Source organism: Lepisosteus platostomus, chromosome 2 (assembly GCF_059453375.1).
Source record: "Lepisosteus platostomus isolate fLepPlt1 chromosome 2, fLepPlt1.hap1, whole genome shotgun sequence".
In the NCBI taxonomy this organism is placed as follows: domain Eukaryota; kingdom Metazoa; phylum Chordata; class Actinopteri; order Semionotiformes; family Lepisosteidae; genus Lepisosteus; species Lepisosteus platostomus.
Genome location: NC_142612.1, coordinates 70,763,511 through 70,789,845, shown reverse-complemented (window position 1 = coordinate 70,789,845; position 26,335 = coordinate 70,763,511). Strand labels below are relative to the sequence as shown.

Sequence of the window (26,335 nt, the reverse complement as noted above, 5' to 3'; positions counted from 1 at the left end):
ATCAACAATCAGTGAAGGATGTCTTTAGTCTTTACAGAGTGGCTGCTGAAGTTATTTAACATGCACATGAATTCCCTTCTCTAAGGGCAGCTGTGGGCAAAATTGTTTGTTTGTCAAAAGTCAAGTTTATGATTGATGAACGCATTGTAAGGTTAGCTAGATGAAACCTTTTGCTATGACAGAGGGCAATGGCTCAATGAAAATAGTTCTCTTTTAAGAAAAAATTGAATTGCAAATTACCGGATTTTCCTGGTTACAATCCTCAAAGCTGGAATCATTGATATTTGCGACTATGGTATGAAATAATTCTGTCCCTGTTTGCCCCAGCCATGCAGTAAACCACACAGATAAGTCCGTACAGAGGACTCTAATAACACTACAAGCTCGCAGACACCTTCCAGCCCAGCCAATGTTGTGCAAGGATTGTACTTAAGCCTAATGTTAGACGATTGAAGTAAGTTGTTTGGAGACTGTGTGATCTTATGACAGAGATCTCACTGTGCTACTGTGAAGCCCGTTTTGTCGGCCTTCTCATTGGAAGCACCTTGAGGTGTTGTCAGGCTGTTTCTGTTGATTCTGCTCTGTGTCTGTACTTGTAGGTCTGTTGCAGAGGATGGGAAGCCTGCGGAGATGTTTGATAATCCTCTGTACGGTGCCATGGGGAAGCCGAAGCCTGCCAGCCGCAACAAGGAGCAGGAATCTCCTAGAGCCAACCGCAAGGATCTGTTAACACCGGAACCGTACTTCTTTCCGAAGACCCAGGACTCGGAGGCAGATCGTCCACCCCCTGTTCCCACCCCCCGGAACCGCTCCTTCACCTGCTCTGAGACCAAGCAGCAGAGCCCCAGTACCCTCCAACCTCCTGGAATCACTAAAAAGCCAGTGGTTCCATCCCGCTCAGAGGGGGGCGTGCTGCCAAACAATCGCCCACCTTTGCCCGCCAAGTCACGGCCAGCAGGGCAGCCAGAACCTCCCATAACCAAACCGAGAGACTACCGGGACAGCTCAGAGCTCCCAGCAAAAAACAGACCACGAGGTGGAGATGGTCTTCCTTCACGACCTGCCCAGCCCTTCCCCAAAGAAGGTGAGCAGAATTCCCTGAAAACAACTTAGCGTCCTGCCGTTTCTGATGATGATTAGCCAGTCCATCGCTCAGAGCTTCGAGACAGGACTATTGGAGGTTTCCCCACCATTTTATTTCTGGATTTCTGGAGTTTTAATCAGCATTATTTAAAGACTCCTGGATTGAAGAAAAAAAAATGAAAAAACAACAGAATTTGCTTGACTATTGACGAACAGACAGTTTAAGTTTTTCTGAGCACACTTTCATGCGCATATACAGTACATACTGTACAAACGCATGAATGAAAAGTAAAGAAGGAGTAGAAATATCCTGCAATGCCAAGAACAAGATCAAGATACTTTGACACGATACAAGTATTATACCAGTGTTTAATGCAGCTCATTTTACAAACAAACCCATCAGTTCAAAATAATGAAGTGCAACACAATACTTAGTATCAAACAGACATTCTGTATGTCAGCTGTTAATGTTTTTGAGTTTCAGTTTTTTAATTTCAAATTAAAAATATTAGTTTAACATGGAAATTCTTTATTCTTGTATGATGTTTTAGACATAGACACTGTCCATTCGCAACATAAAATAATTTTCCCTACCTTTTTTTTTTCAGTGAATCAGGAAGCTCTCCAGGTTCATAAGAAGATACGATCAGTTAAATGAGCTGTGATTGTTTTACAATATTTATGATGAACTGCTGCTTTCACATCAGCTTACAACCACGAGTTGACAAGGACTGTATATATTACTCCAGGATCTGGACACACAGATAAATTTCCTAATTATCCCACATAATTAGGAAATTTACACTTTCATATTGAAATCATCACCACCTGGAGCCCTCCTTAATCCACAGCACAAGAAAAATCTTCCCAACACTGTTAAAGTAGCTGACAAATGCTGAGATTCAAGAAACATCCTGCATTCTACAGACTCCCACCAAAAAAAAAAGTGTTCAATTTTTAACTTATGGCTATAATCACTTGATCCACACCACCAGTACTGTAGAAGAATGCTTTCCTGAGGACGTTTTCTTGAAATGGTACATAAATGTATTGTATTTCAAATAAGAAACTTCATATATTCCAAATGATAATGATTTGTTTTCCATTCACAAAGTCAACAACATTAGGTGATTATTTTCAAAATAAAATGACTAAAATGACTAAAACCAAGAGTGATTGCTGAGAAAGGCATTCCTAAGGTTACAGCTTTATACAGCGCCTTTGAAAAATTTTAGCTGGAAAGTAACAGGGTGTATGAATACTGTATGTATACAAATGACTGTAAAGAATGTAAAAATCTTTATTGCAGTGTATTGCAGTGCTTTAACTAATTGTGCACCGAATGTGCCTGTTTTGTTAATTTATTTAAAGTTTTGCTCACCATTGTAATCTTTCCTGTGCTTTTCATGTATAGCTTGAGGAAAAACCATGCTGTATAAATCTAACCAACAGTATACTACTTCACACCCAGCCATTATAAACATCTGTTTTATACAGATATAAAATGCATTTTTCAAAACCTTCACAAGCAGTTTTCAAGTAATATTAGTTAGGACAGTTAGATAGGGACGCCAAAGTATTGTACAGGAAAAATATTTTTCGTGCCAGCTGCTTGCCAGGATAGGCTCTGGCTCCCCCTCAACCCAGAACTGAATTAAGTGGTTAGAAAATGGATGAGTGGATGGTTGCATATATCCAACAAGAAAGTCCTTCTAGAGAATAAATGTACTTTTGGGTACTTAGAATGAGACCATTTACAGTAATAACTTGGTTATGTAAATGTGTATACTATTGTAAGCACACTTATGGGGGAAAAGGTAAACAAATCACACAGGCATCTTGTTTTCAAGCCAGTTCAGGTTTTCACTTGTGAGACCGTAATGATTGAAGCCATCTGTTGCTGCCAGAAAATGTAAATCACCCTGCAAAAAAAAACAACATGTAGCACTTTGAAAAACAAGCATTGCAGAAATTCTTTGAAGTCACCCACGAATATTTGCTTTTGTATATGAGCATATCACAGGCAGCATGATGAGTTTGCACATTCTTTCAGTGCACAGCTTTGTACCAAAGGCATTGGGTTATGTTTGATTGTTTATTCTACATTGCTGCTCTCTCTATGGGCCTGTGGCAGACTGGTGCACTGTCCAATGTGCACTCAGGTCCGGCTTGCATACTATGCTTCAGGGATAGGCACTGGATTGCTGAGACCAAAATATGACGCTTACCTAAGGTGGATACTCATATCATATCCAGTCTCTTCTACAGTACATACTCAAAACCCACCGCTGGTAATACAGGCACTGGAGCAAAAACATTTAGCCTGAAAAATCTCTATGTAGGTACTTTCTGTAGAGAAGAGGGCAGAGAAGACTGATTGTTTTTAAAGAAATCTATTTTGCAAAAAAATTGTGCAATTCTGAAATGATTAATATCATGTTCTGTATCCTGAAATGCCTGAAAATAAAACTGGAAAAAAATCCCCAAAGATTTTCATCTCTTAATATTATAACCCTATGTTTTCGAATATGGAATGCATTTATTTTTCTAACAGCACAGTAACGTCCCTACTTATATCTTGAGAATAGTGGTTTCAGCCTGTTCAAAATGGCGTGTATTACATTCACGTTAATCTCAAAGCAAAACAGAAAACTCTTTTACTCACATCAGTTGGTGTCTTCAAAAGGACAATGCTGACTAATGAGAAATAAAGTGAGACACTGAATTTCCGTCTTATTTGTTAAGTACCTAGCAGAACAGGAATGAGACACCTGCTGACACCTGGACAACAGAGACACCCAGCAGTTTACAGTAACACACAAACAACACAGCTAGATTCAATATTCGCAGCATGGTGTCATTTCAGAGTTCCTTTACAGCACTAGTGGTGCTTTTAGATATACAGTATACAAGATATATATATATATTATCAAAGAACGGGGCATAAGTCTTGATCATTACTTGGTTTTGTTTTAAACAAAGTACAAATCATTGCAAAGTAAAGTTTAGCCATTTTGATATGTAAAATATTAAGAATATAAGAACAGTTACAAACAGGAGCTGTCCATTTAGCTCATCCAGCCTTCATTGTTCCCGTCATGTGTGAGTCTATTTAGACACAAACCAGAACCAGTCACATATGGTCAAGTGAAAGAAGCCCACTAGAGATGTTTTACAGCCTGCGACTCCCCCCTGTGGAAGATCAAGGACTAATCCCCATTTGTAGTTCAGCAAGGAACATTGAACATGTCTTTCAAGTCCCCATCTAATTTATTAAACCATTTATTATTTATTAGGCTATTTAGCACTAAGACCGTCACTTTAACAAGCAATCTGGAAAAGCAAATATCTTCCCAGAAAGTGATTATATGATAACATATGGTGTAAGTAGCCCTCTCAATAAAAGATTAACAGTAAGAGACATATTGTAAGTGTGACATTCTGACTAATACCTAATTTACAAAAAACGTGATTACCTCTGATATTTCTGCTATGAAAAGTGAAAATAATAAATAATGCCCACATGCAACCCCGGAACTAAAGACAAAAAAAGCAGCTCCTTCCAGAATACCTTGAAATGTGTTTATGTACCCAAGACAGACCAAATAGGTCTCGTCATGTAGTGACCTTCTCTTAACAATAATTTATTACTTTATTATTCTTGCTAGCAAGTTCTAATTGACAATATTTAGATGTCAAATAAAAAAGACTAACACGTCCACTGTGAAAAAAAAGGGAATTTATCCCTCAATTTGTACATAACAACATTTGGTGAGAGAATTGAGGACATTTATAAATAATATGATTTACTAGACATACAGACATAAACAAGGATGCTAAATAAATGAACGTAATGAGATTTTGTTTATACGGTTAGAAAATGTTAGCATTGTTCAGGAGATGCAACCTATAACACAATCAATCAAGGACAAAATCAAACTAGTGGCTTTCAAAAAATGTCTAGGACAATTATTTTCACATACTCTAGGTTCCAGGATTTTAACTGGGATTTATAACTATATAGCACAACAAAGATCATTTGTTGTTTTTTTTTTCAGCAGAGGGGTTAAGAATTCTCTCCAACCCAATTGGCTTTTTATTTTATTCTATATACCACCAAACACACAAAGGGACTTTCCCCTGACAAAGTTTTGGTGGCTTGAAAAAAAAAGAAGACATACATAGAAACAGGAAGTCAGCTAGACTAAGACTGCAAGTACGGGCAAGCCGTACAAATATGTAAATATGCAAATCAGAAATGTTACAGTGGTACCAGACTTCAGTGGAATTACGGTTATGTCTGTAAACGCAGTTTGAAAAGGACCCCTACGTCTGTTTAAAGAGTCGACACTGCACTTCTTTTCTTACCAGAATGTTGAGAAGCAGTTTCGCAGTTCCACCTGTTTTAGTGTATTACTTTAAAATCAATAACGTCGCAACTGAATATCCCTGCTTGTGTATGCAAGTGTTAATGATGTAAATGGAAAAGAACTGACAAAAAGCATAGATTTTAAAATCACCTTCCTAAACGTTTCTACCAGACAGAATTAATATTGAACAGCTAAGTAAATTGCTCTCTTCGCTGCACTCGGTATGATGCTCTCTAGCCTTTTCCTTCCTCCGAGCCTGACAGTCTGCATGCGGGGCTCAATACCTGGAGCCAGGCTCAAATGAGTAGACAAGAACAATGGGTCATTCTCCCCACACTAATCCATGTGGTCTTCCAGCCGGCTCATTCCTTTCTAGGGAATTTGGTTTAAAGCATTTATATGACCCTACTTAGCTCCGCGCTTGCCTTCCAGCTTGGTTCCAGGGCCTAGTTAAAGCCCAGTTTTGAGATGTCCTCACTGACAAGAAGCCCCAGGCGTTATCTCAATTGTTTGTATATTACTTTGCATGAAGGTGTTTGTATTTCGAAAGAAACTGCAGCTTAGGTGACGTTTTTGAATCAGCTGTGACTTGGAGAACACCTGCCCTTCATCTGCTTGGTTTGTGGTGTCAAATTATTCTGCCTATTAACCAAAGCCTGCTGTTGTTTGAACAAGCTTTTTGTCTATGGCCACATTATCAAATTAGCAGAGGGTGCTGTAGTTAATAGTTTGATTTGGCCTGGGAATTGTTATTTCAAAGTTCTGTTGTTGTCTGTTTTTTAAGGAAATGTTAAAAATATATTTTTAAAAAACGTGTATAAATTAAAGATCTGAATTAAAACTATTCTCCAAACAAATATTGTTGGAATATAGATAAAAACCTACCTTAATTGCAAGAGAAAAAAGAAAGGGGAAAACCAACCAATAATACTTTATCAAGTCCCAAAAGTAGGGTTGAAAAAAATAGAGATCTCATTTCAGCAACATAAATATGAATTTACAACATTACTGGTGAGTCCTGAGAACAGCAGGGGAATGAGAGATAAAAAACATTGCATCTAACATACTCTGGCACACAACATTTCAGTGCCATCTGAAAGCAAGGCTGAGCATATTAAATAAAGGTCTGACTGGGGAGCAATGATCTTTGTCCTTCATGCTTCTAGATGCTGCAGAGCCGAGTAGAAACTGCAATTATGTATTTCAGTTGAGGACAATGACTGTGGAAAAGCAGAACTAGAATCTTCCTAGGTGGATTCAGTGAAAAGTGATCTGAATAACATATTACCTTTTTTTCTGGCAACCTTTTCTAAAACAAAATTACATTCCCACAATAAAAGGAGACATCATGTTCAATCATTTTGAAAACCAATGTTATGTCATAAAAGTTTCTAATACAGAGCATACTCAGCTGAAAACTGAGGAACTAGGGTAAATACTGCAAATATGTTTTTATTAAATTTCATGGTTTGCCTTTCCTACAGTATGTTGTTTCTATTACAAACTGAACAGCTGCACCAGACGCCATATTAATCAAACATCCCTATTCCTCAAAAGGTCCAACCATACCTACATTTTAAAAATGTTATGATGCTTTATTTAGCCAAAATGTGAAAATATTCCATCTGAAAATGAACTGTGTGAAATACTTTTTATTTTGACACAGCTGGAAAATGAGTATGATTTGTACATTCTATGGAAGGAAGTGGACTGTTATACTATAGCAAGTACAGTAAATACTTTAAGATACTTGTTTTCTTTAAAATAAATTAAACCTCAGAATTTAATCTCTATTAATGATCAGTGGTAGAGATGCCCCTTGTTTATAGCTTAAAGTATCAACACAGTATTTAACAACTTCACAAAATACATAAAAGTCGAAATTCAACAAAATTTCAACAATTTTGACATTGACACCACCGACACCCTTATTGTTTCATAATTTCAATATCACAGGAGCAATAGAGAAAAGTATTACTAAACAAAGGATTAGGACAAACCAAACACATGTGGAAAGATCACAGAAAGCCATTGTTTAACCAAAATCAGAAAGGTGCAGGCAAGTGCATGTTTATACTTGCTCATTTAGGTTTTTATTTCTCTCTCTGGATTAAAATTGCTTGGAACTGGCAAAAAAAAATATGTAAACTACATTGACAGACATTGAAGCAGAAAAGCAGGCTTGAGTTTTAAAATTACATTTTGCTGCTGTCTGGTGACTCATATCAAAACATTACTCACCTTGTTAGTATACCTTTTTGTTGAACTTTTCCTCAGAAACACCCCTGTATTTCTGATACTATGTGAAGGGCCGATAGTATTTTTGTGCTTTTCATTAGAAAAACAAAGAAACTCTAAAGCTGCACTGTTGCATGATCCAGTTCATAAGCTTAGAGTATAAGTAACTCCCAGTGAAGACTGAAAATAAACTGGCTGGGACAACAAAACCATTTAGAATTAGAAATGTGACTAATTTGATGATATGGCCTAGCAAACTCTGTAGATAAGTCCTCCAGGCAGAGAGGGAATACAATCTCCGGTTCCCTTCCACCTGCTGCTGTCATGTGACCAACAAAGGGCATCTGCATAAACACAGGGTGGGCCCTCCCCTTCATCTCATTATGTGCCTTAAAATTCAGTTAGTAATCACTCCAGTTCCACAGCTGTCCTGCCAGTTTGCCTGCTTTTTCTTGCTCAAGAAGGAATTAAGAGTCCTAGTGTACTGTACCTCTCACACACATTCAATGGTTTACTGTGGAAAAGAGCTCCTGGGTTTGCTGCTGGACCATTTCTTCATTTTGTCTGAGGCTCACACTCTACATTACAGCTGGAATTGAAGAAAAAAGAAAACACATAATCTCCACTGCTATCACCAGGATACTTGGCATAACAGAAATTGTATTTCGTGAGTATGCTTTCTGCTTTTGTGGGAAAATTTATATTGTGGTCATTTTTGCAGATTTATTTTGGGTAAGGCTTCTTACTATCAAATACAGACTGTTTTTCATCGCAGGAGGAGCATGCCTTGTAAACAGATAAAAACCTTTTTCAGAAACATTAGCTTGTAAGACATTTGATTCCTTGTTTTTTTCTGTCTCTAAATATGTGTATAGGATATATACTGTACATGTGTGTGAGTGTGGTTCTGTACTTGTAGAATTGTAAACATAAGCTTTTTCACGTATTGCATAAAAAGTGCTGGACCAGGAGGATTCTGGCACTTTTGTCCTTCTTTCTGTGCAAGCATGAGACTGAGATGATTGCAACGTGCGAGTGCAATGCTTCATCGCGGTTCATCTGCGTTGTCCTGTCCAGGGCCGAACTCCCACTACACGGTCCGGGGAGTGAGGATGCTTTATGAGGACATGGAGTGCGGGGTCTGCTACCTGCCCTATTCTCGTGTGGAGCGCGTCCCACGTGTGCTACACTGCAGGCACACCTTCTGCGCTCTCTGTCTGAGCTCCATGGCCCAGTCGAAGAGTGGGCTGCTCACTGTCCGCTGCCCGCTCTGCCGCCAGATGACCTGTGTAGGCAGAGGCCTGGGACTGCAGGAAGCTCTGTGGGTGGACACCAAGTTGTGGGACCAGATACCAGAGAGTGAAGAAGACCAGGAAGTGGAGGAAGAGGACAGGGAGATCCGTCCAGCATTGCAAGTTGAATGGTAACTGTACTCTCTGGGCAAAGCACTTGCTTGTGTTCAGTCATCCTTACTGAATGTGAGTGGTTATTCTAGAACAAAACAGATATCTTTGCACTGTTGCACTGCAATTTCCCTCACGGGATCAATAAAGTATCTATCTACCTTTGATATGCAAACAAAACCTAGAGACCCGATGAGTATGTTTTCCAATAAGAAAATGAACGCTTAGGCTGACAGGAAGCCCAGCCTGAACCCTGACCATTCTTGACATCACTTTCTTCACTTTTCTTTTCAGTCCTGCCGCGCAGCAGTCCAGGCCAAAGCTCAAGAGGCTAAAAATTCCAGCCTTTCTGAAGAAACTCAATTTCTTGAAGCACCCGCAGGAGAGAACTGTGCCAAAGTGTAACGTGTGAGTTCTCTTTTATGTGAGTTCAGCATTATAAAGAGAGAGGGGCCAAACGAATCCCTGTGGCTTGAAATGACTGTAGCAGTAAAAACAGCTGCACACGGGTTAGGTGGCATTCTTTTTCTTCGCCAGCTTTCGTTGCACATGTCAATTTGTACATTTGAATGTAAAAGCCAGCAGTAACGTGTAACATGTCAATGCCAAACAAACATTAGGTTGTGAGTCACAACAAACTTACTTATGCTGTGTGTTGTGTGTAAAATGAAAACAAGAAGGGTATGGCCGTGAGAAAAACATGTCTGAACCCAGTGTGATTACCTTTCACAACAGCTACAAATTAAATTACGTACAAGTATCTGTTTTTCAAGTTTTTGTGGCTAAACTGGAAGGATGACAGGCATAAAGTAGATTGATTTCTGACAAGTGCTCGGTGTAATAGCAGGAACTTAAGGACACAAACCTATTCTGACAGTAAATCATTAGAGTGGTTCTGAGAAACTGATTCATAGGTGGAACCTAGGAGTGCTCAACTTTTCACCTTTTGTGTATGCCACTTTAAAAACCTTTGATCTCTCTTTCACTTGGCAGCGAGATTAAATCGTGGCGTCGAGTGCCAGCAGCAGAGGTATTTTAAGAAGGTGAAGTACTGTAAGTCAAGAAACCTCAAGAACATCAGTATTATACCTCACACGATTGTGCATGTAAAATAAGTTTTGTGTTATGATACTCTGGATTTTGTCAGTTTTACTTAATTTTACAAGATTGCAGGTCTTGAGGGATTGTGTGTGTGATTACAGATAAAAAAACAATTACGCCATTTTACTTTACAGTTAAATTGTGAGAGGACAGAAATTGTATTTTGATGGCATTAAAGACCACTTGCAAACAGAACAGCTTTTATCATACAAAATGTATGAAATTACTAACGGAGATGTTGAATTTTCTGAAAAACAAAAGCAATAAAATTCCATTGTTTATTATTTATCTAACTCTATGAAAACTCAGGAATTGTGCATCCTAGGAAACCAAACACATTGAATTAGCCTGTAAAGTGCTCTAATAATTCTAACACTACAGTACGTATGTTTACAGTCAATACTATATATTTTGTTATTTAAGCAAAATACAAGCAATAGAAAACAATACTTTTTATAACAATTTGTCATGTGCCCCATATGTGTTTTATTCTTGAGGATTAGTTGTAAAGATGTTTTTTTATTTTAAATACTCTGTAACCCAACAAAAATGCATGATCTTTCCTTTACATGTGTATAGCACATTAAACCAATGAAGGAAGATCCACAACATAATCATAAGAAGGTAAAAACTAAAGATGATAAAATATGAAATCTTTAACAATCTGTGCTGTCCTTCTAATAACAGTTTTCACCATTTCAAAAGAGTTCAATGCATAATTAAGTTTACTTTTTAAAACTATTGTATTAAAGGCAATTAAGCTACATAGCTGGAACCTTTTCATAGAGGAACCAGTGGAACTAATGACATTCTGTGAAGGTTGTATTTATTAGATTTATTCTATTGGCTAGTCTCTCCTTAATCCCGCGCAGCTGGTGGAATATGATTTGGTTCAGCTGTCCAAACTACTGTAGCTCCTCTCCTCCCATGATGACATATTCCTAACAGATGGCATCTTTGTGAATTTCCCTCAGAGGCTGTGAAGCAGACTATATTTTACCATGTATCCATAAAGTGATTGTGTATGTGTTCTTTTTTTTTTAGAAATTGCTTGTTTGATTGTTTGATTTACAATAAAAGTTTCTGAAGGAAGCAGATTAATGTTGTTTCTTCCTGGACCAAAATTGGCCGTTGAGAATCTTAGTTCCCGTTCAAAAATTCTAAAGTCAAATTATAATACAGGCTTTCTTCTGTATCTCATCGAATAACAATGGAATTGTCCCCAATATGAAAAGGTAATGTATTTCCTTTTAAAATCCATTCCTTTGAATAACCTACATGTAAACAGACCTACTATAACACAGTTTGCCATATTGAGGACCACTGACTGCTGAGACTACGTATGTTGAGATGAAGCCCATTGTAATAGATTTACGCCTAGGATGGCAAAAAATGCCAAATTTGTCCACAGATTACATTTAATCTCTAATATTTACCAATATTGATCTGTCAAAACCATCATATAAGATATACAGTACTAATTTTAAAAGAAGTTATGAAATAACTGAAAATTAGCCTAAAGAAGATACATTACTGAAAAAGATACATTTACAAAAATGTATATAAATGGATTTGATTGTTTTAGGCTCATTTTTTAGAATCAAAGATCTGATGAATTGTGGGGTGCAGACACAGATTGCAGAATTGTTCAGTTTGAATATGAATATCATTTTAACAAGTTTTTCAAGTAAATGAAAATTTGCCTAGAAAAGATACATTATTGAAGAAGATAAATTAAAAGCACTCTTAATAAATGGATTTGATTGTTTTAGGCTTATTTTTGGTGTAGTGAGTAACATTTTCAAATATGTTCAATGGAGAGCTTCCGAGACAGATTGCAGAATTGCACTGTTTAATGATTTTCTCCATTTATTTCCTTTATTTTTAACAGTGCTTTAGATTACAATTTGCCATCAGCAATGTTTTATTAACAACATTCAAATGCAATATGAATTTAAGTGCATTGCTTTGACAAAAGCAGACATCGTCTTTCCACTCTATTCAACAAATCACTTCTTATGTACAATTTCTTTTACCCCTCAGCAAAACTCTTCCTGTGGTTATTCTACAAGTAGACGTCAAAACAGTTCTAGTTTCTCCAAACTTAGCAGTGATACAAAGTGCTCTAGCCCCATCCTGTCACTGGAAGTAGCCTTGGCTCTCTGAGAGTGGACGAGAGATGTTATGTAGAGCCCACTGTAAGATCCCATCTATGGAACTCTGCTTAGAGACACAGAGAGAGGAGAAAATACTGTTCACTTTCATTTATATCTTATGCTTTCCACTGCAGTACTAGTCATGAGACGATGGAGCAATCTGACAAAGCCATTTTTATTAAGGCTGATATTCTGGCTTCTTTCAAAAAACAGCTGGAGGCGAACCTCAGATCAATTTGCTACCAAAGTGGCTATGTGTGCTGAATGCGCCTCTCTGGTTTATAACCTTTCTTATGTTCTTATTTAATGTAAGAATTATTTCAGAGCTTTTATGCCACACAGAGCCTGACGTCCTGTAGATTGGGATGTTCTGATGTGTGTCAGACACTGTGGAAAGCTCTTACGTGATGCAGTAAGGGTGACAACACTCGGTATCAAAACATGATGGCTGATAACTTAATTTTTAATTTTGTGGGAAGTTAGAAAATAAATCTCACAATATTTTTATGCAACAGATCACATATGTTAATGCCGATAATTGGTTCTCAGCTTTTTATCATTACTTTAACAGGTACTTTCTCTGGAGTTTGAAGCCAGGCTCACATTGGAGAACACTTAGATTATATTGCTGAACCACCTTGACACCCTTTTCTCTTTTGAAAATCAAAAAACAGATATCTGTGACAAAAGGCAACTTATATAATTTATTTTTAACCACACCGAAAACATTTTTCAAACAGTCTTGCAGTAATTTAAAGATTAGAAGCATGTCTCACCTCGCCCATAATGGAGTCAAGTTCTTCCTTACTTAACATTTGCTCAGGCAGGGGAGGCCTCTGCTCTGTGTTCTCATTTAAAGAAACCTAAAAATTATTAACAAGATGACCCTCTCTTAGTCTATCAATCAACTTCAGATCAGGAGACCAAACCTTTGTCAATATTAAATATGTACAATAATATTTGCATAACAATATAGACCTGTTAAAGTCAGCTTAAAGTTTATAATTATAAATCCCAAACTATGTTTATTTTCTTAGTCAAGGACACTCAATTAATAGGGGATTTAATTGGTATTAATTAGAAGAAATGGAAATAGAAATTGAGAATAGAAATTTTGCTAGACCATGTTAAAATCAACACAGAAGCCTTCCAGTAATCATTTAGGAAACTTCAGTCTGACTAAACTCAAGTAAACAGCAAAACAAGACAAGAGTGTCCAGAAAAGCGCTATATAAGTGTAAGCAATTATTATTATTATTATTAAAACCTGATGGTATCAAGTATGATCAGAATTCCAGGAACCCTGGAAGAAAGACTATACCTGCACCTCTCCGGTGACGGTTTGCTGTTTCTCGTTATTGGATGATCCTCCCCAGATCTTAATGCAGGATTTACATCTCATCTTCCCACTGCTGTAAAGGAAAGAAAAAACAAACAAAATAGTTTAACTCATAGGAGCACTGGATAGGTAAGGGACATGAGTATTGACAATGGAGTGACGAGTGCAAACACTTAAGCACTGATAGTATACCGGCTCAGAGAGGGGAAGTAACAATGAGTATGGAAACTCTGGAGGCACTGAGAACAGCAGTGGAGATCCCCTCCTTGTTGACACACCCCACAACTCTCCACAGTCCTCATGGACTCAGGGCCCATGCGCTGCTAAAACAGAGAGAAGTCAGTGTGTGATGAACAACATGGAGCATGAAAGAAATGAAAGAAAGTGAGACAACAGGGCCTTGTCACCTGAGTGCCAGATGCCTGACTGCTCTTGGTTGCCGTGGTGGTGGAGAGTGAAGTGGAGGTGAGAGTGGAAAAGAACGAGATGTCCACAGTGGAGCTGGCGGTTTCCATCAGTTCAGCAGTTTTAAGAGTGGGCTGTCCAAAACAGAAACAGTTCCCCAAAACAATTATCTGTGTTTCATTATAGAAATTATAGCACATTAAAAAACAATGGATTCTTGTTTGAACTTGGGCTTTCGAAGCTGGTTATCTTGGCTGAAACATAAACTGGGATAAGAGCACATGGTTTTCGGAATACTGTATGTAAAGATGGGCTGTTCTTGATCTTTTCTATATTGTATAGTCTTTAAGAAGCCATCACCAAATATCACTATAGTCACAAGCTCTCAAGACAGACTGCATGGCATGTGACAACACATGTATTGTATTAGGCTATTTGAAAAAAAGATGGCAATGGTGAATCAGCAGTGTTCTTTAGAAAAACCTACCATTCTGTTAAAGCTGAGCCATGGTAAAAAAACAGTGGAAATCCCCCTTACCTGGGCTGCTGAGTACATCATATCTCTTTCAAGTTTATTACCAATGCAGGCCTGGCAACGCCATGTTCCACTGTACAAAATAAAGAAACGGGTAGGCCAGGCTATTTCGAGTGAATAGAGTATTTGAATATATTTGGAACTCATTTTTGTTGTTACACTGAAAATACCGCAACTTTACAGAAATTTCTTTCCAAATGTTAACGGCTGAAAATGCTTTTTTGCACAACTCCAGTATGCAAGTCTTAGCAGTCCTAGAGAACCCAGGCAATGAAGAACTTTTTTTGTCGAAATCTTTTCTTGTTTCTCTTAGCAATATTTTTAAACAACGCAATACAGTAACTTGTATGGGTCTGTTATATATTGTTATCCAGATAAAGACAACACCCCCAGACAGACATTGAATGCCAGAGGGCTAGACTGCACAATGAAGTTTGAGGACAGGAAGAGAAAATAAAGAACTAAGGACCTGGAACACTGGGCCACAGAACTAAAGCGACATCCAAGGAATAGTAAGAAGTCTGAATATTTTGAAGGGTGCTTTTTTTGCTTTCACTATCTGAACTCACCTGGGAATTGTGGTGAGGGGAGGCTGCAGACAGCTGAGGTGGAAGGCTCTGGGGCAGCCATCACAGCAGATCAGCTCTCCTCCGTCCTTACACGCAGCACACTCGTCATCATTGCGTGGCACCTAAAGTCACAGAACCACGGGCAGCTGCTTAAAGACAATCAATCCTCTGGCTCTTGACATTGAGGACTACAAAACACTGTGATCACATGCTGTTCAGATCTTAGACTGCACCAGGACGTCAGCTTCAAAAGCAATTCCAGTTGTGATAAAACAAATTTTGGCAGTGCTTTTGAGAGTGCTAGAGCTTCTCCTTCCGTCTCCCTGGGACTACATCTCCTTGAAAAGGGGATTGTAGCAAAACTTGATTTTGATCATGTGGACGTGTGGTTTTAACAGAAAAAGAAAATTAAGAAAATAAGTATCAAAATAGGTTACACCTCACATGAAACCTGTTTCATTGTTTCTTATTTGCTTTGTAATCCCCTCAAACCCCAGCACCAGAGATACAATATCTTTCTTGAGATATATGTTTTAATTCCAAAAGTGTTTTGAACAGTGTTTCATGTTCTTCTTACGTATTATGCAAACCAAGAAGGGTGACTGTAAATAATACTCAAATTTCAGTACAATAAGCCGTAAATATATAGTATTCTGCTAAGGGCTTTGAGGGATTAGCATAGTAACAGCATTTGGCTCTGTATTCTTCTGATTTACCTCTGTGACTCTGGCAGGTGGCGGCACCTTGTGGCGTATATGACTCTTTGCAGCCTTTGTCTTGTTTCTTCCTGCAAGCTCATCTAGCTTCCCAGGGGAGTAAAACTCACTGCCCACTTTAATGCATTTTTTAGAGCTACCTGTGAAGTAGACAGATTTAAGGCTAAGGAGGCACTGTTGTTGTGCTCAGAGTGCTCATGGTACAGGTGTTCTACACACCTTCAGAAAAAAAGGATGTAAAAACAACGTTAGCATGTGTATCATCGTCCATCTCTGATGAGGTGACATCAGTGCTCACCGGACTCAAAGACTTGCTTGATGAGGATCTCCTCCACAGCACCACAGCTGACTGGCAGTTCGCTTGAAGACAGTGTGACTGCTCTCTGAACAGAAGTCGCCACAGCCTGAATCCCTGCCAAATGGACCATGGACATCAGCTGTGAACAGGTGTCGGCTTATTATCCTGCGAAGCTGGCCTAATTAAATAAGTAACTAGTTCAATAAGAACAAAAAGAACATTAAGACCCGTTTTCTCCCAGTGGCCAATTCACCTTTGTGTGAAAGGAAGCAGCTATGTCCAATACTGAGGTATTGCATAATACATGAGGCAAATTGATAGAAGAGGTGTTCTGATAGGGAAGAAAAACAGTGAGGCCCTAGTACAGTACCTGTTTAACATGCTTACCATTTCCCATTGGCAGCCTGGAAGCCTCAGTACCATCACTCTTCCTTAATGACTTTGCCTTGTTCTGTGCTCCTGCTAAATAAGAAACGAAAAACAAGAAGCCTATCAGATTTCTGCAGTGCAGCTCAACATCTCATTGTTGCTCCTCACACTTTCTCTGCTGTCTGATTCTTCAATGCCAGGTCCCATCAACAATGATTGTGAAAACATTCATTCTGCTTTTAGTTTGTAATAATTCACCCAAAGTGCTTCTCATGTACAGTATGTGTATATTCAGACACTCCTTTCAGAATGCTTACCTGTAGTGGTGGTCTTCGATTGGTGGGTGGACTGCACCAACCCCTCGTCCTCTGGGCTCTTCCTCTTGCTGTGATGTCCGCGAGACACTGGTGGTAGCTTTATGCCGCTCTGAGATTTTCTGCCTTTCCTCAGGCTGCTTAAAGCTCCGTCTGACAATAGATTCAAAATCTTCAAAGGCACTGACCAGTTCGAAATCTCTGAAGACATTGAAAATGTCAACCAGTTGCCTACTTCAGAGTTACAAGTAAAGATTTATTCCACGCTGGAAAGAAAAGAAAGGAGACACAGTGATTCGGCTGTGGAGCCTTCTTCAGGTGTGAAGAAGGCTTCATTTGAAGAAGGCTCCACAGCTGAAATGTTGTGTTTATTTTATTTTCAGCGTGGAATAAACCTTTACTTGTTCCTTTGCAGTCTACACATGCTGATGCAGATACCTACTGTACTTGAACTACTTCACAGTTAGTTAAGGTAATGTAACTTCAGTTAATTTAACTGTGCTGTCATATATTTTAATCATTAATACACTGTAGTTAGCATGTAAACAAGGGGAATTACTTCATCTGGTCATGGATTAACGGTTTGGTGTGGAGTGTGGAAATCACGAAAATCACCTTTGGGGAAGCTGGTGAAGACGGACTGCAGTTTGGGGTATCGCTCCAGGTTGTAATCTTTAAATAAATTGCTCCAGAAGTTCTGGATGGTAAGGGTCTCTTTCTCCAGCAGCCGGGAAAGCAACGAATACACAGCTTTGTGAATCCCCTCGTGTTTCTTCTTATCCAGAGTGTCCTGTGACAGATGCTACTTGCAGCAGTGCACTCTAAACATTGTTCAGTCACACCTCATTTACAAATTTCAGAAGTAGACTAAACAATTTCCGCAAAACCTTATAGAATTTTGCTTTAATGGGGATTCTAATGCAACCACTGTGTCGGATATTATATACCATTGGACTGATAATTTTCCCAAAAGAACTGGGGTGGTGAAATCAGCATATAACGAAGGGAACTGTCTGAGGATATAGATCTGATATGTGAAGCATTTTAATTGCTTTCTAGTTTTCTTGTGTAATTAAGTCACTCCCTGTAGGTATTTAAATTTACTATACAGTACCAAAGTTTAAGGACAACACAAAAACAGACGTTGCATTATTATTCATCCTACTGAATTTTGTATAAATCTTTACCTTTAAATACCTCTAAGAAAAGTGATAACTCTTTGAATTTTTTTTTCTTATGTGGTTGTTTGGTCCAGATCCAAATGTAGGTCCACATGAAGTAAAATAAAATTCACTTCTGAATGACACCCTACTGTAAATGAAGGGGGAACCTTGAACAGCTGCTCGGTGATGATATCGTGGTCAGCCAGTCCGTAGAGCAGTGGGAAGGGGTCGTCGATTGCCATGGCGATTTCAGTTCGGAGCATCCTGAGCTGGGAGCGCAGGTCGGCATCCTCTGAGCGGTCGACACTGCCCATTGTCTGCTGAGAGAGACACTGGGGGCGCACAAAGATAAAGAATGAATGAACTGGGACTCCTATCTCTACTACAAGAAAGGACAAAAAGATACAGCCTGCTCTGTCCTGTTAATCCATTTTAAAAGATCTGTGTAATACATGAAAGGCCTTTTAAGAGAGACTCTCACTTGGCTCCCGTAGTTTGTTAGGAGGATATACATAGAAAAACAAATATGAGGTAAATATGATAATGGGAAAACTTCAAGTGATATGTCCCAGCCTAAATCCATTACATGACATTATACAGGATAAAATTACATTTGTGTAATGCAGGTTATTATAGAAGACAGAATTAAATAACAAACAGAAAGTTAAGCAATGGAATATTTATTCCTAGTGAGCTGCTAAAATTGAATTGAGCAGCACAAAGCAAACCCCCAAAATACTGGAGATTATTCTGGAAGTGCTGAGAACCCCTCATAAATTCAGTATGAATTCTCTTTTTTTAATCACTCAATGTTGAATTGGATTGTAAACACTAATGTCTTCCCATTCATTCTCGTAATCAGTTTAAAAGCACATATAATGTGAAAAAGACTACAGAGGGCAAAAGAACAAGATAAGCCTACCTGCAACACCAGCGATATGAAGCAAGGATAGCACACTACAATCAACCCCGCTTCTCTTTTATCTGCTTCTGTGTTACTCCACGTGAGAGGAAGCCAGTTATTGCTGAATATCCTGTGACTGGTGGTTTCAGAATCATTCAGGCGGGACTTATCCTGCTACACCAGCTACACCAACAAGACCTGACGAACTTTCCTTGATTAGTCCCAGGCTATTTTGATTCCCTTCAATTTTTCATCCTGTGTTGAGGATCTTCGCACTTGTTAAGAATAAGGGTAAAATTAAAGCTTTAGGTTTAAGAGGTAGTGCTTGTATCAGACCATATTTTTCAATAACAACAATGTGGAGTTTGTTTCTGGTGTCCTTGAACCTAACGCAGACATGCAGGACGGGTTAATTAGTGTCTTTCTAAGTTGTCTTTAAGTTAAGTGTGTGCCCATAAATGGAATGGCATTCTGTCCTGGGTGTAATCCCTGATTTGTGCCCAAATTCCAGAACAGGCTCCAGGTTACCAAGGCCTGTCCCAGAAATAAATGGCTTTCCGATTATGGAATTGAGATGAGTCAACAACCCAGCCCAACATTATTGCTCTTTTGCACATGTGAAGATTAACACGTTTTTTTATGGTGACTTCTATTTTTACATAAAGAAATATATGAATTGGAAGCTATATATACAGTGGAATAAAATATGTACTGGAGATATAAAATAAACGAATTCCTCTTTTCATTCATATATGGTCTAAAAAATAAAATGTGTAAAGAATAAAGTTTTAAATAGTGATTAGATGTGTTAGATGTCCATTCGTCCATCCATTTTCTAAGTGCTTTATCCAATGCAAGGTTATAGAGGAGCTAGGGCCTAAGCTGGCAAGCAATGCAAAGAAAGGTCATTTTGATTAACTGATCATTCTGGACTGACAATGATTCATTCGAGAGCCATTGTTGCATAAGCATTAAATAATCACTTTGGTGCGAGAGTGAATTGAGCACAGGTGATGAGGCGAGTTAACCTTTCGAATGTCAGGCCTTGAGAAATCCAAGAAAGGAAAATTCAAAAGAAACCAACATGCATCATTAAGCAAGCGAACAATGCCTTTGTGCTACTGGTATTTTTGAAGCCAGATTAAGTTGTCACTGTTACCACTGTTGGTTACTGGGTAAACAGCCAGTAATTCCTAACCTGGCAAAAACATTACAGTCAAACTTTACTGTCAATGTCAGGCCACAATGATCCATGGGATCCAATGTTTTGGGGCAGCATTGTCTAGTTCACTTGTAGACTTTTACGGAACCCTAGCTGCACAGTGATAGTTTGATAAAGTCCTGGGACCTCACTTGCTGCCCTTTTCTGTAGCTTTTGAAAGCTCAGATAGAAGAGAGACCCTAACACGAGTATGACAGCACATCATACTGTATATGATGGACTAGGAAAGTTCCAAATTCAACCAAGGGTTACGTTCCACTCCACCAGATCTGAGGAATGCATGTTTGTGTCCTATCTGGTTTCATCCTCCATACAGTAGTTCCTGCCCCATGGAAACTTGTGACCTCATCCGCCATGGCTCCTATTGATAGGGGAAGTACAGATTCTGTTTGTAAAGTAATAGAACAGACAATGGTTTCAGTGTAGACTTGAGAGAAACCAAAGCAAGGTCACCATCAGAGTTCTGATAAAAGGTTCTTTCCACTTGCTCACACTTCTTACATTATGTGAGGCTTACATAAAACAATGAGTAAATGTTCTGATTAATCTCTAAAGGTAGACCAGAATGATGTACTTGATACTTTTATGCAGCACAAAATGCACCACTTCTATGCAACAATGTCAGACAGACCTCAGTAGATTGTGTCAATAGTGATCTGAAAAACAAATTAAAATATATGGAGGTACTTTGTAATACAGGTATACTAATTACACTGCTACTAAAATGTATTTACAATGTACAGTAACACGTACATATCGTAAAAGTAAACTACGTAGCTGCACAGAAAATCCTACAGAACGTGTAATTACAAGTACAAAGTAAGCTACTGTAGTAACAAAGTCTGTCTTCAATGAAAAACTTTGTGTCAAGCTACAATGAGCTTTCACTGTAATTTCATGTTTGATAAAATGATTGTATGTTTACCTACACATACAGTAATTTAATTGTAAGATGTAACAAACAATATCAGTATAGCTGTATTATGTAAGTATTGCTACAGTATATGATAAACTGTACCAAAAAATGTAAATTGAGTGGTCACACTAAGTGTAAAAGTGTTACATTTATAAATAATTTAACAATGTATGGTTATGTTCATCAATCACTCAGGAACCGAAAGAAAAAGGAAAGATCTCTGACAAGTAGCATTTTGGTAATAAGACTTTATTGATCGTTTAGACAGACATGCTAATTCTTTTTACAGTGTGAATGAAGAGCCAGCTCTGAATCTGTCAGGTCTGCTCTACAGAGCTGTAACATTTACATCTGAAATGTCCTCACCTACAGCAGAAGTGTCCAGTACTGTGTCTCCCTTGTCCCTAACCTAGTGAAATATACAGTGAAATCGATGTCGAACTAGCTCTTACAGAGTATTGTTGACAAACAGGTGGTTGCTACTCTAAAGCCTTGCCACTACACCAGCTCATTACATCTGATACACTCAAGTTACAGTAAACAAATGTTGTCCAGGTACATACATTAATCAATCAATCAGTCAATCAACAAATAAATAAAGCCCCTCCCACCCTTCCCCAACCCCTGTACACAGAGTCAATAAGCAGGTCAGCTCGCTTGGTGCATAGAGCACTCATCATGCCTAGGTGTGTTCTAAGAAGGCACCAGTGTAAGTAATTATTAATAAAACATAAAAAAAACAAAAACAAAAGCAAACTGGTGGGCACATGGTCACTAACACAGACGGGCTATTAAACTTTCCTTACTACACACGTTGATATGTTACCTGATGCTTTGCAAGGCCAGTTTGGCTGTCCTATTCTTTTCTTAGGCAAAGAAACGTAAAGGAGAAAGGTTAATATACAGCAGGTAGAAAGACAGAATAATTTTTCATTAAAGCAGATGTTTTGCCGGTCTGGAACACAGCACTGCCTTTTACAAAACAACCTAGAGACAGGCATTAAATAGCAGAAAGCTTGCATTAAAAAATAAATACCAGAATCATTTTTAATGTGATCTTTCAAGTGTGCTCTCTTTCAACAAATAAACCCTGGGATGAGGTTACTATAGAACAGCAAGCCAGCATTGACTGTTTTACAAAGTGAAAAATCAGAAAAACATACAGAACCTATATACATTGAATTTATAACATTCTTAAATAATAAGAAATATTAGCCTAACATATATTAATAGTATAGCAAACTGGGCACATCAGCTATCACCTGCAAGATATTTTTCAAATCTCAAGAACACCTATACCCTTTTATTTTCACTGGGGAACCTTGAAAAATATAATAAAGTCTGTAAAGCATTTCTATAAGCAACACTAGTAAACAAACAGGCCAATAATGCTTAAGCAGAGAGACTGCATCTTAGATTTTTAGTGTTATCTGGCTCTTAATTAGTTTAGCTATTTACAGAAAGAAGAACCTGTTTTAGAGCTTTATCTAAAACATCTATGGCATTATTGAGTATCTTTCAAAGTGATAACTGTTACATACTTCATAAAACCTATGAAACCATATATGAGATTTTTGGAGTTACTGTAGCAGTACACTGTTCAGTAGAACTTAAGGCTTTTCCTTGTACATACTCTAGATCGTTATTCTCTTTGTTTCCTAACCATTTTTCCAAGAATATCAAGAATGTAATAGAGAAATCTTTGCTCCATTGGACAACATTTTCCACTGCTCATGTTGCTGTTTTCCTAGGGTGTGAATGTACAAACAGTAACTGCCACTGAACAACTGGATGCTGTTGAAAAGGAATTCAGGTCAGCTCTGTAGTGGCTCTTTTAGTTAATTATGAATTTGCACAGGTAAAAGGCTACAATCCTCCAGGACTAATCCACATAAAAAAATACTTGGGATTAGTTGAATAATATTCAGGTCAAGAGTAAAGTGTATTGGCAAGAAGTTAAAAAATGACATCAATTTTTAGGGTACTGTGCAAAATTAATACAAAGACAGCAATGTCCTTAAAACAAAAAAGATATACAAAAAAGACAACTGAAACTGTAATATTATAACTGCTTACAATAAGCAAGTTCAATGTTAGCCTTGTAAAATGTTTTGCTCAATTAACAACACCTGCACATTCTAATGTCATACCAATTGCTGACAGCCCTGCTTTGCCTGTAGAACTGTTTAAATATTTACTGTACTTAAAATGTTGTTTTAACTTTGACATAAACTAATAAATGAGCAAACAATTAAAAAATGTCAAATACCCATAGAAATGTGTTATAAATATTGATGCAGTCTTTAGCAGAGCAATTCCTTTCATATTGATGCTCAATGATATACAGTAAATTAAACTTCTTCCATTTTGAGAACACTAAAATGTTACTTATTATTACTATGGTAATGAGTTACTTTATTTTTTTCCTTCAACTCACCCTTATCTCCAAGATACAATCAACCACAATAAAAAGAACGGTGTGACATCATTTTAAATGTGAATTAGACCTATTTTATACATTTATCATCCTTTATCAGAAATTATACAAAGTGCAAAAAAGTCTAAAAAAATAATTAAGCACTGCTGACCACTGGCCCTCTAAGATTCTTTTTTTATCCCATCAGACTCTGTGTTTAAATTAAAGTTAGCTGTTGACTTATAAAGATACCGCTGTTGTGTATAATTATTTTATTTACTTACAAAAATGTTAGTTTGGTTATGTGATGGGTCATGTGATTCTCTTGAACAGCCCAGTAAAAGCAGCAAAGTAGTTTTACTTCATGTTATTGCGATGGCCTTCCATCCTTATCACGATACAGTACAATCAAACATTGTGCATTTTTTCTACTGACTCCACTTTCTGATTCGGAATGAAGATGTTTAGAATCAACAGCTGTGTATGTGTTTACTGGCATGCAAACTTCGATGCAGTTTTTAACATAATGGCAAGGCCAGAAACTACTTTGCTCTAAAAGAACAGAGTGGAGGAGACACTGGGATTCAACATTTCAAAACAAAATCAAAATGAAAGGAAAAACAATTGAAAAATAAAATTAACAACAAATGTTTGGCTGCCCAATTTTGAAATAAAGGCCCCAATTAAGCCCTTTTAATCTGCAAAAAAAAAACATAATATCAGTTGACTGGGACTGATAAGAAGAAGGGGTGATCACAAAATACAATATTAAATACCACATGGAGTTTCTCAGTGTTCAGGAAAAAGACCTGTGAATCACCACAAGCTAAAATAATTAAAAAGCAATGTTGCAAAGAAATGGCTTGTTAAGAACCATGTCTGGCCAATTGTTCTCTAAAACTGTAAAGTTAGCAAACATTTAAACATACTATGGACTGAATACATTTTTACATTTGTTATCCCAATCCATTTTTGCATGAATGTCAAACAAGAAAATCTTCCACATGATGAATAAAATCACTTGTGGAAAATATGTTTTACAGATTTCATTTGTGTACACTGGCAGATAGAATTAATGTTTATAAACTGCTTGCATGCATGTTTTGGATATCCAATCAGGAACTTTTTTTGCTGTGTAGCAATTAAACTGCCCGGCCTAATCAGATACACATTGATAAAGCAGATGATCATGATCCTTCACAATCTTAAATAAGATGAAAACCTAGTTTGTTGGCATTATTTTAGTGCTTTTACTTAAGTATACAAAAATACAAAACAAAAAAACTGTACCATTCTAGTTTTTCAAAAAAGTTGTATACATATATTTTGAGTTTGGCTGCTTTTTTCTTTTTAATTTTTAAGACGTTTTTTGGCAATGTTGTTAGTAAAGTACATTATTTTACAACAGAAGATTTAAATAACACTAGTTCCAACCAATAGTCAATAGTCAGATGGAGAGGCCAAATATCCAATCTGAGAAATCAACTGGAAGCTAACCAATAGGAAGCAACACAACAAGCATGTGGTGTGAATGAAGCTACCCAATCCAGTACTGCGTATTAACAAGAACACCCGCCTTCGCTGGTCTGGGGCTCCTGTGGTTTGTCCAACTTGATGTCAATCACTGATGAGCAGTCTGTTAAGGGCTGTAAACTGCAATATGCATACAGACATCACAAAACAGAAAATGAGAAACTTCAAGCCAGTCATTGCATTGTCCAGACAGTGTGCAATTTGATTTTTACATTTTGTTATTTTATTGGCACCCACCCCCCCACTAGCTTTTTGAGGATATTTACATTTTAGAAAAGGCTGTATAATAAAAATCAGTTACAACAACTGGCTATGGTTTTATTTTCTCCCTTTCTCTAAATATCAAAATTCTCTACAATAGAAATTTAAACCGCACAGCCAAGTCCAAAATTTCTTTTTTCATAATTAGTTTGTGCCATTAAATAACACTACAAGAAACTAAAAGGTACTAAACGCAGAGCAACCCCAAATTCCTATTTAAAATGGCACATTAAGGAATGATTTTAGCCCTGACATTATGTCTTGTGTAAAATGAAAAAGTTATTTGCATGGAAAACACCCTTATGAGGTAGATTGTTAGGAAATATCTGTTTTATATCTGATATCTTTGCAGCCATGTTTAGCTGCTAAAGAAAACTGCTGTACAGTCTTTCCTGAGCTAGATGGCCTTCTAGATCTTTTATTCAAAGGTTTTTTATTTTTATTTTCTCTGCAGAATGTTAAATGGACTACAATTTTCTATGTACTATATATATATACACAATTCTTAGGACCCCATGAAAAAATTGCTTTACATGCACAATTTAAAAGCTTGTTCAGGGGTAACTTTGATTACATTTTCATACTTATTACTGTAATCATGTTTTAGGACTTTAGGAATTGTGATAGGGATGCCTTATTAACAAAAATAGGATATGCGGTAATGTCTGTATATTAAAATGTTTAGGAAGGCAATGGATTTTAGTATCAGATGAAAACTGATTTTTAACACTTGGAGGAAAGACGGATCAAAATCAAACTTGGTAGCTTACAGTTTGCCCTGTTTCTCGTTTCTGTTTTTAAATTAATATATAACTTGTCAAGCAGATTTCTTTCATGTTTGGCCTTTGCATGAAAGTAATTTTGATTATTGTGGTTATCACAAGTGACTATTTCCACATACAGTACAGTATATGTCCCTTGTGTATTTCTAAGATGCAAATGTTTTACTGAAGCAAGCTGAAATGTCCCTTTAGCAGAAAAAAGTAAAAAATAAAAAACAAAAGGTTAAAAACTCCTAATGGGA

At 37.5% G+C, this 26,335-nt stretch overlaps 4 protein-coding genes across 10 annotated transcripts in view; 2 read left to right on the top strand and 2 right to left on the bottom strand.

Annotated features, from left to right (window-relative positions):
- The window catches only part of inpp5d (inositol polyphosphate-5-phosphatase D), a 34,706-nt gene extending 31,135 nt beyond the window's left edge, over positions 1-3,571 (top strand). For all 3 annotated transcript variants that reach the window (XM_088616643.1, XM_088616642.1, XM_088616645.1), the window contains 2 exons: positions 600-1,084; positions 1,692-3,571. In XM_088616643.1, coding sequence (XP_088472769.1) covers positions 600-1,084; positions 1,692-1,741 — 535 coding nt within the window. In that variant the 3' untranslated portion in view covers positions 1,742-3,571. The remainder of the gene's footprint in view (positions 1-599; positions 1,085-1,691) is intronic.
- A 4,507-nt stretch (positions 3,572-8,078) lies between these two features.
- On the top strand, positions 8,079-11,290 carry LOC148676988 (uncharacterized). Of its 2 annotated transcripts, none has more exons than XM_088616641.1 (4): positions 8,079-8,358; positions 8,769-9,114; positions 9,389-9,518; positions 10,088-11,290. In XM_088616641.1, the coding sequence occupies exons 2-3, from the start codon at positions 8,804-8,806 to the stop codon at positions 9,504-9,506; spliced, it is 429 nt and encodes a 142-aa protein (XP_088472767.1). In that variant the 5' UTR covers positions 8,079-8,358; positions 8,769-8,803; the 3' UTR covers positions 9,507-9,518; positions 10,088-11,290. The 2 variants fall into 2 exon arrangements, with proteins under 2 accessions (XP_088472767.1, XP_088472766.1); XM_088616640.1 differs by having other exon boundaries at positions 8,081-8,358; positions 9,389-9,502.
- A 740-nt stretch (positions 11,291-12,030) lies between these two features.
- Positions 12,031-19,632, bottom strand: aire (autoimmune regulator). 3 transcript variants are annotated; one of them, XM_088616637.1, is made up of 14 exons: positions 18,982-19,632; positions 18,227-18,391; positions 17,512-17,686; positions 16,900-17,049; positions 16,601-16,675; positions 16,214-16,327; positions 15,916-16,055; positions 15,200-15,321; positions 14,634-14,703; positions 14,098-14,229; positions 13,883-14,013; positions 13,673-13,763; positions 13,128-13,214; positions 12,031-12,415 (listed from the first exon to the last, which is right to left on the bottom strand). In XM_088616637.1, exons 2-14 carry the CDS (start codon positions 18,371-18,373, stop codon positions 12,335-12,337), a joined length of 1,515 nt encoding a protein of 504 aa, XP_088472763.1. In that variant the 5' UTR covers positions 18,374-18,391; positions 18,982-19,632; the 3' UTR covers positions 12,031-12,334. The 3 variants fall into 3 exon arrangements, with proteins under 3 accessions (XP_088472763.1, XP_088472764.1, XP_088472765.1); XM_088616638.1 differs by having other exon boundaries at positions 13,883-14,010; XM_088616639.1 differs by lacking the exons at positions 17,512-17,686; positions 18,227-18,391; positions 18,982-19,632 and having other exon boundaries at positions 16,900-17,503.
- Positions 19,633-21,334: 1,702 nt separating this feature from the next.
- rab6ba (RAB6B, member RAS oncogene family a) overlaps positions 21,335-26,335 on the bottom strand; it is a 90,478-nt gene continuing 85,477 nt past the window's right edge. For both annotated transcript variants that reach the window (XM_088616635.1, XM_088616636.1), the window contains exon 8: positions 21,335-25,141. In XM_088616635.1, coding sequence (XP_088472761.1) covers positions 25,077-25,141 — 65 coding nt within the window. In that variant the 3' untranslated portion in view covers positions 21,335-25,076. The remainder of the gene's footprint in view (positions 25,142-26,335) is intronic.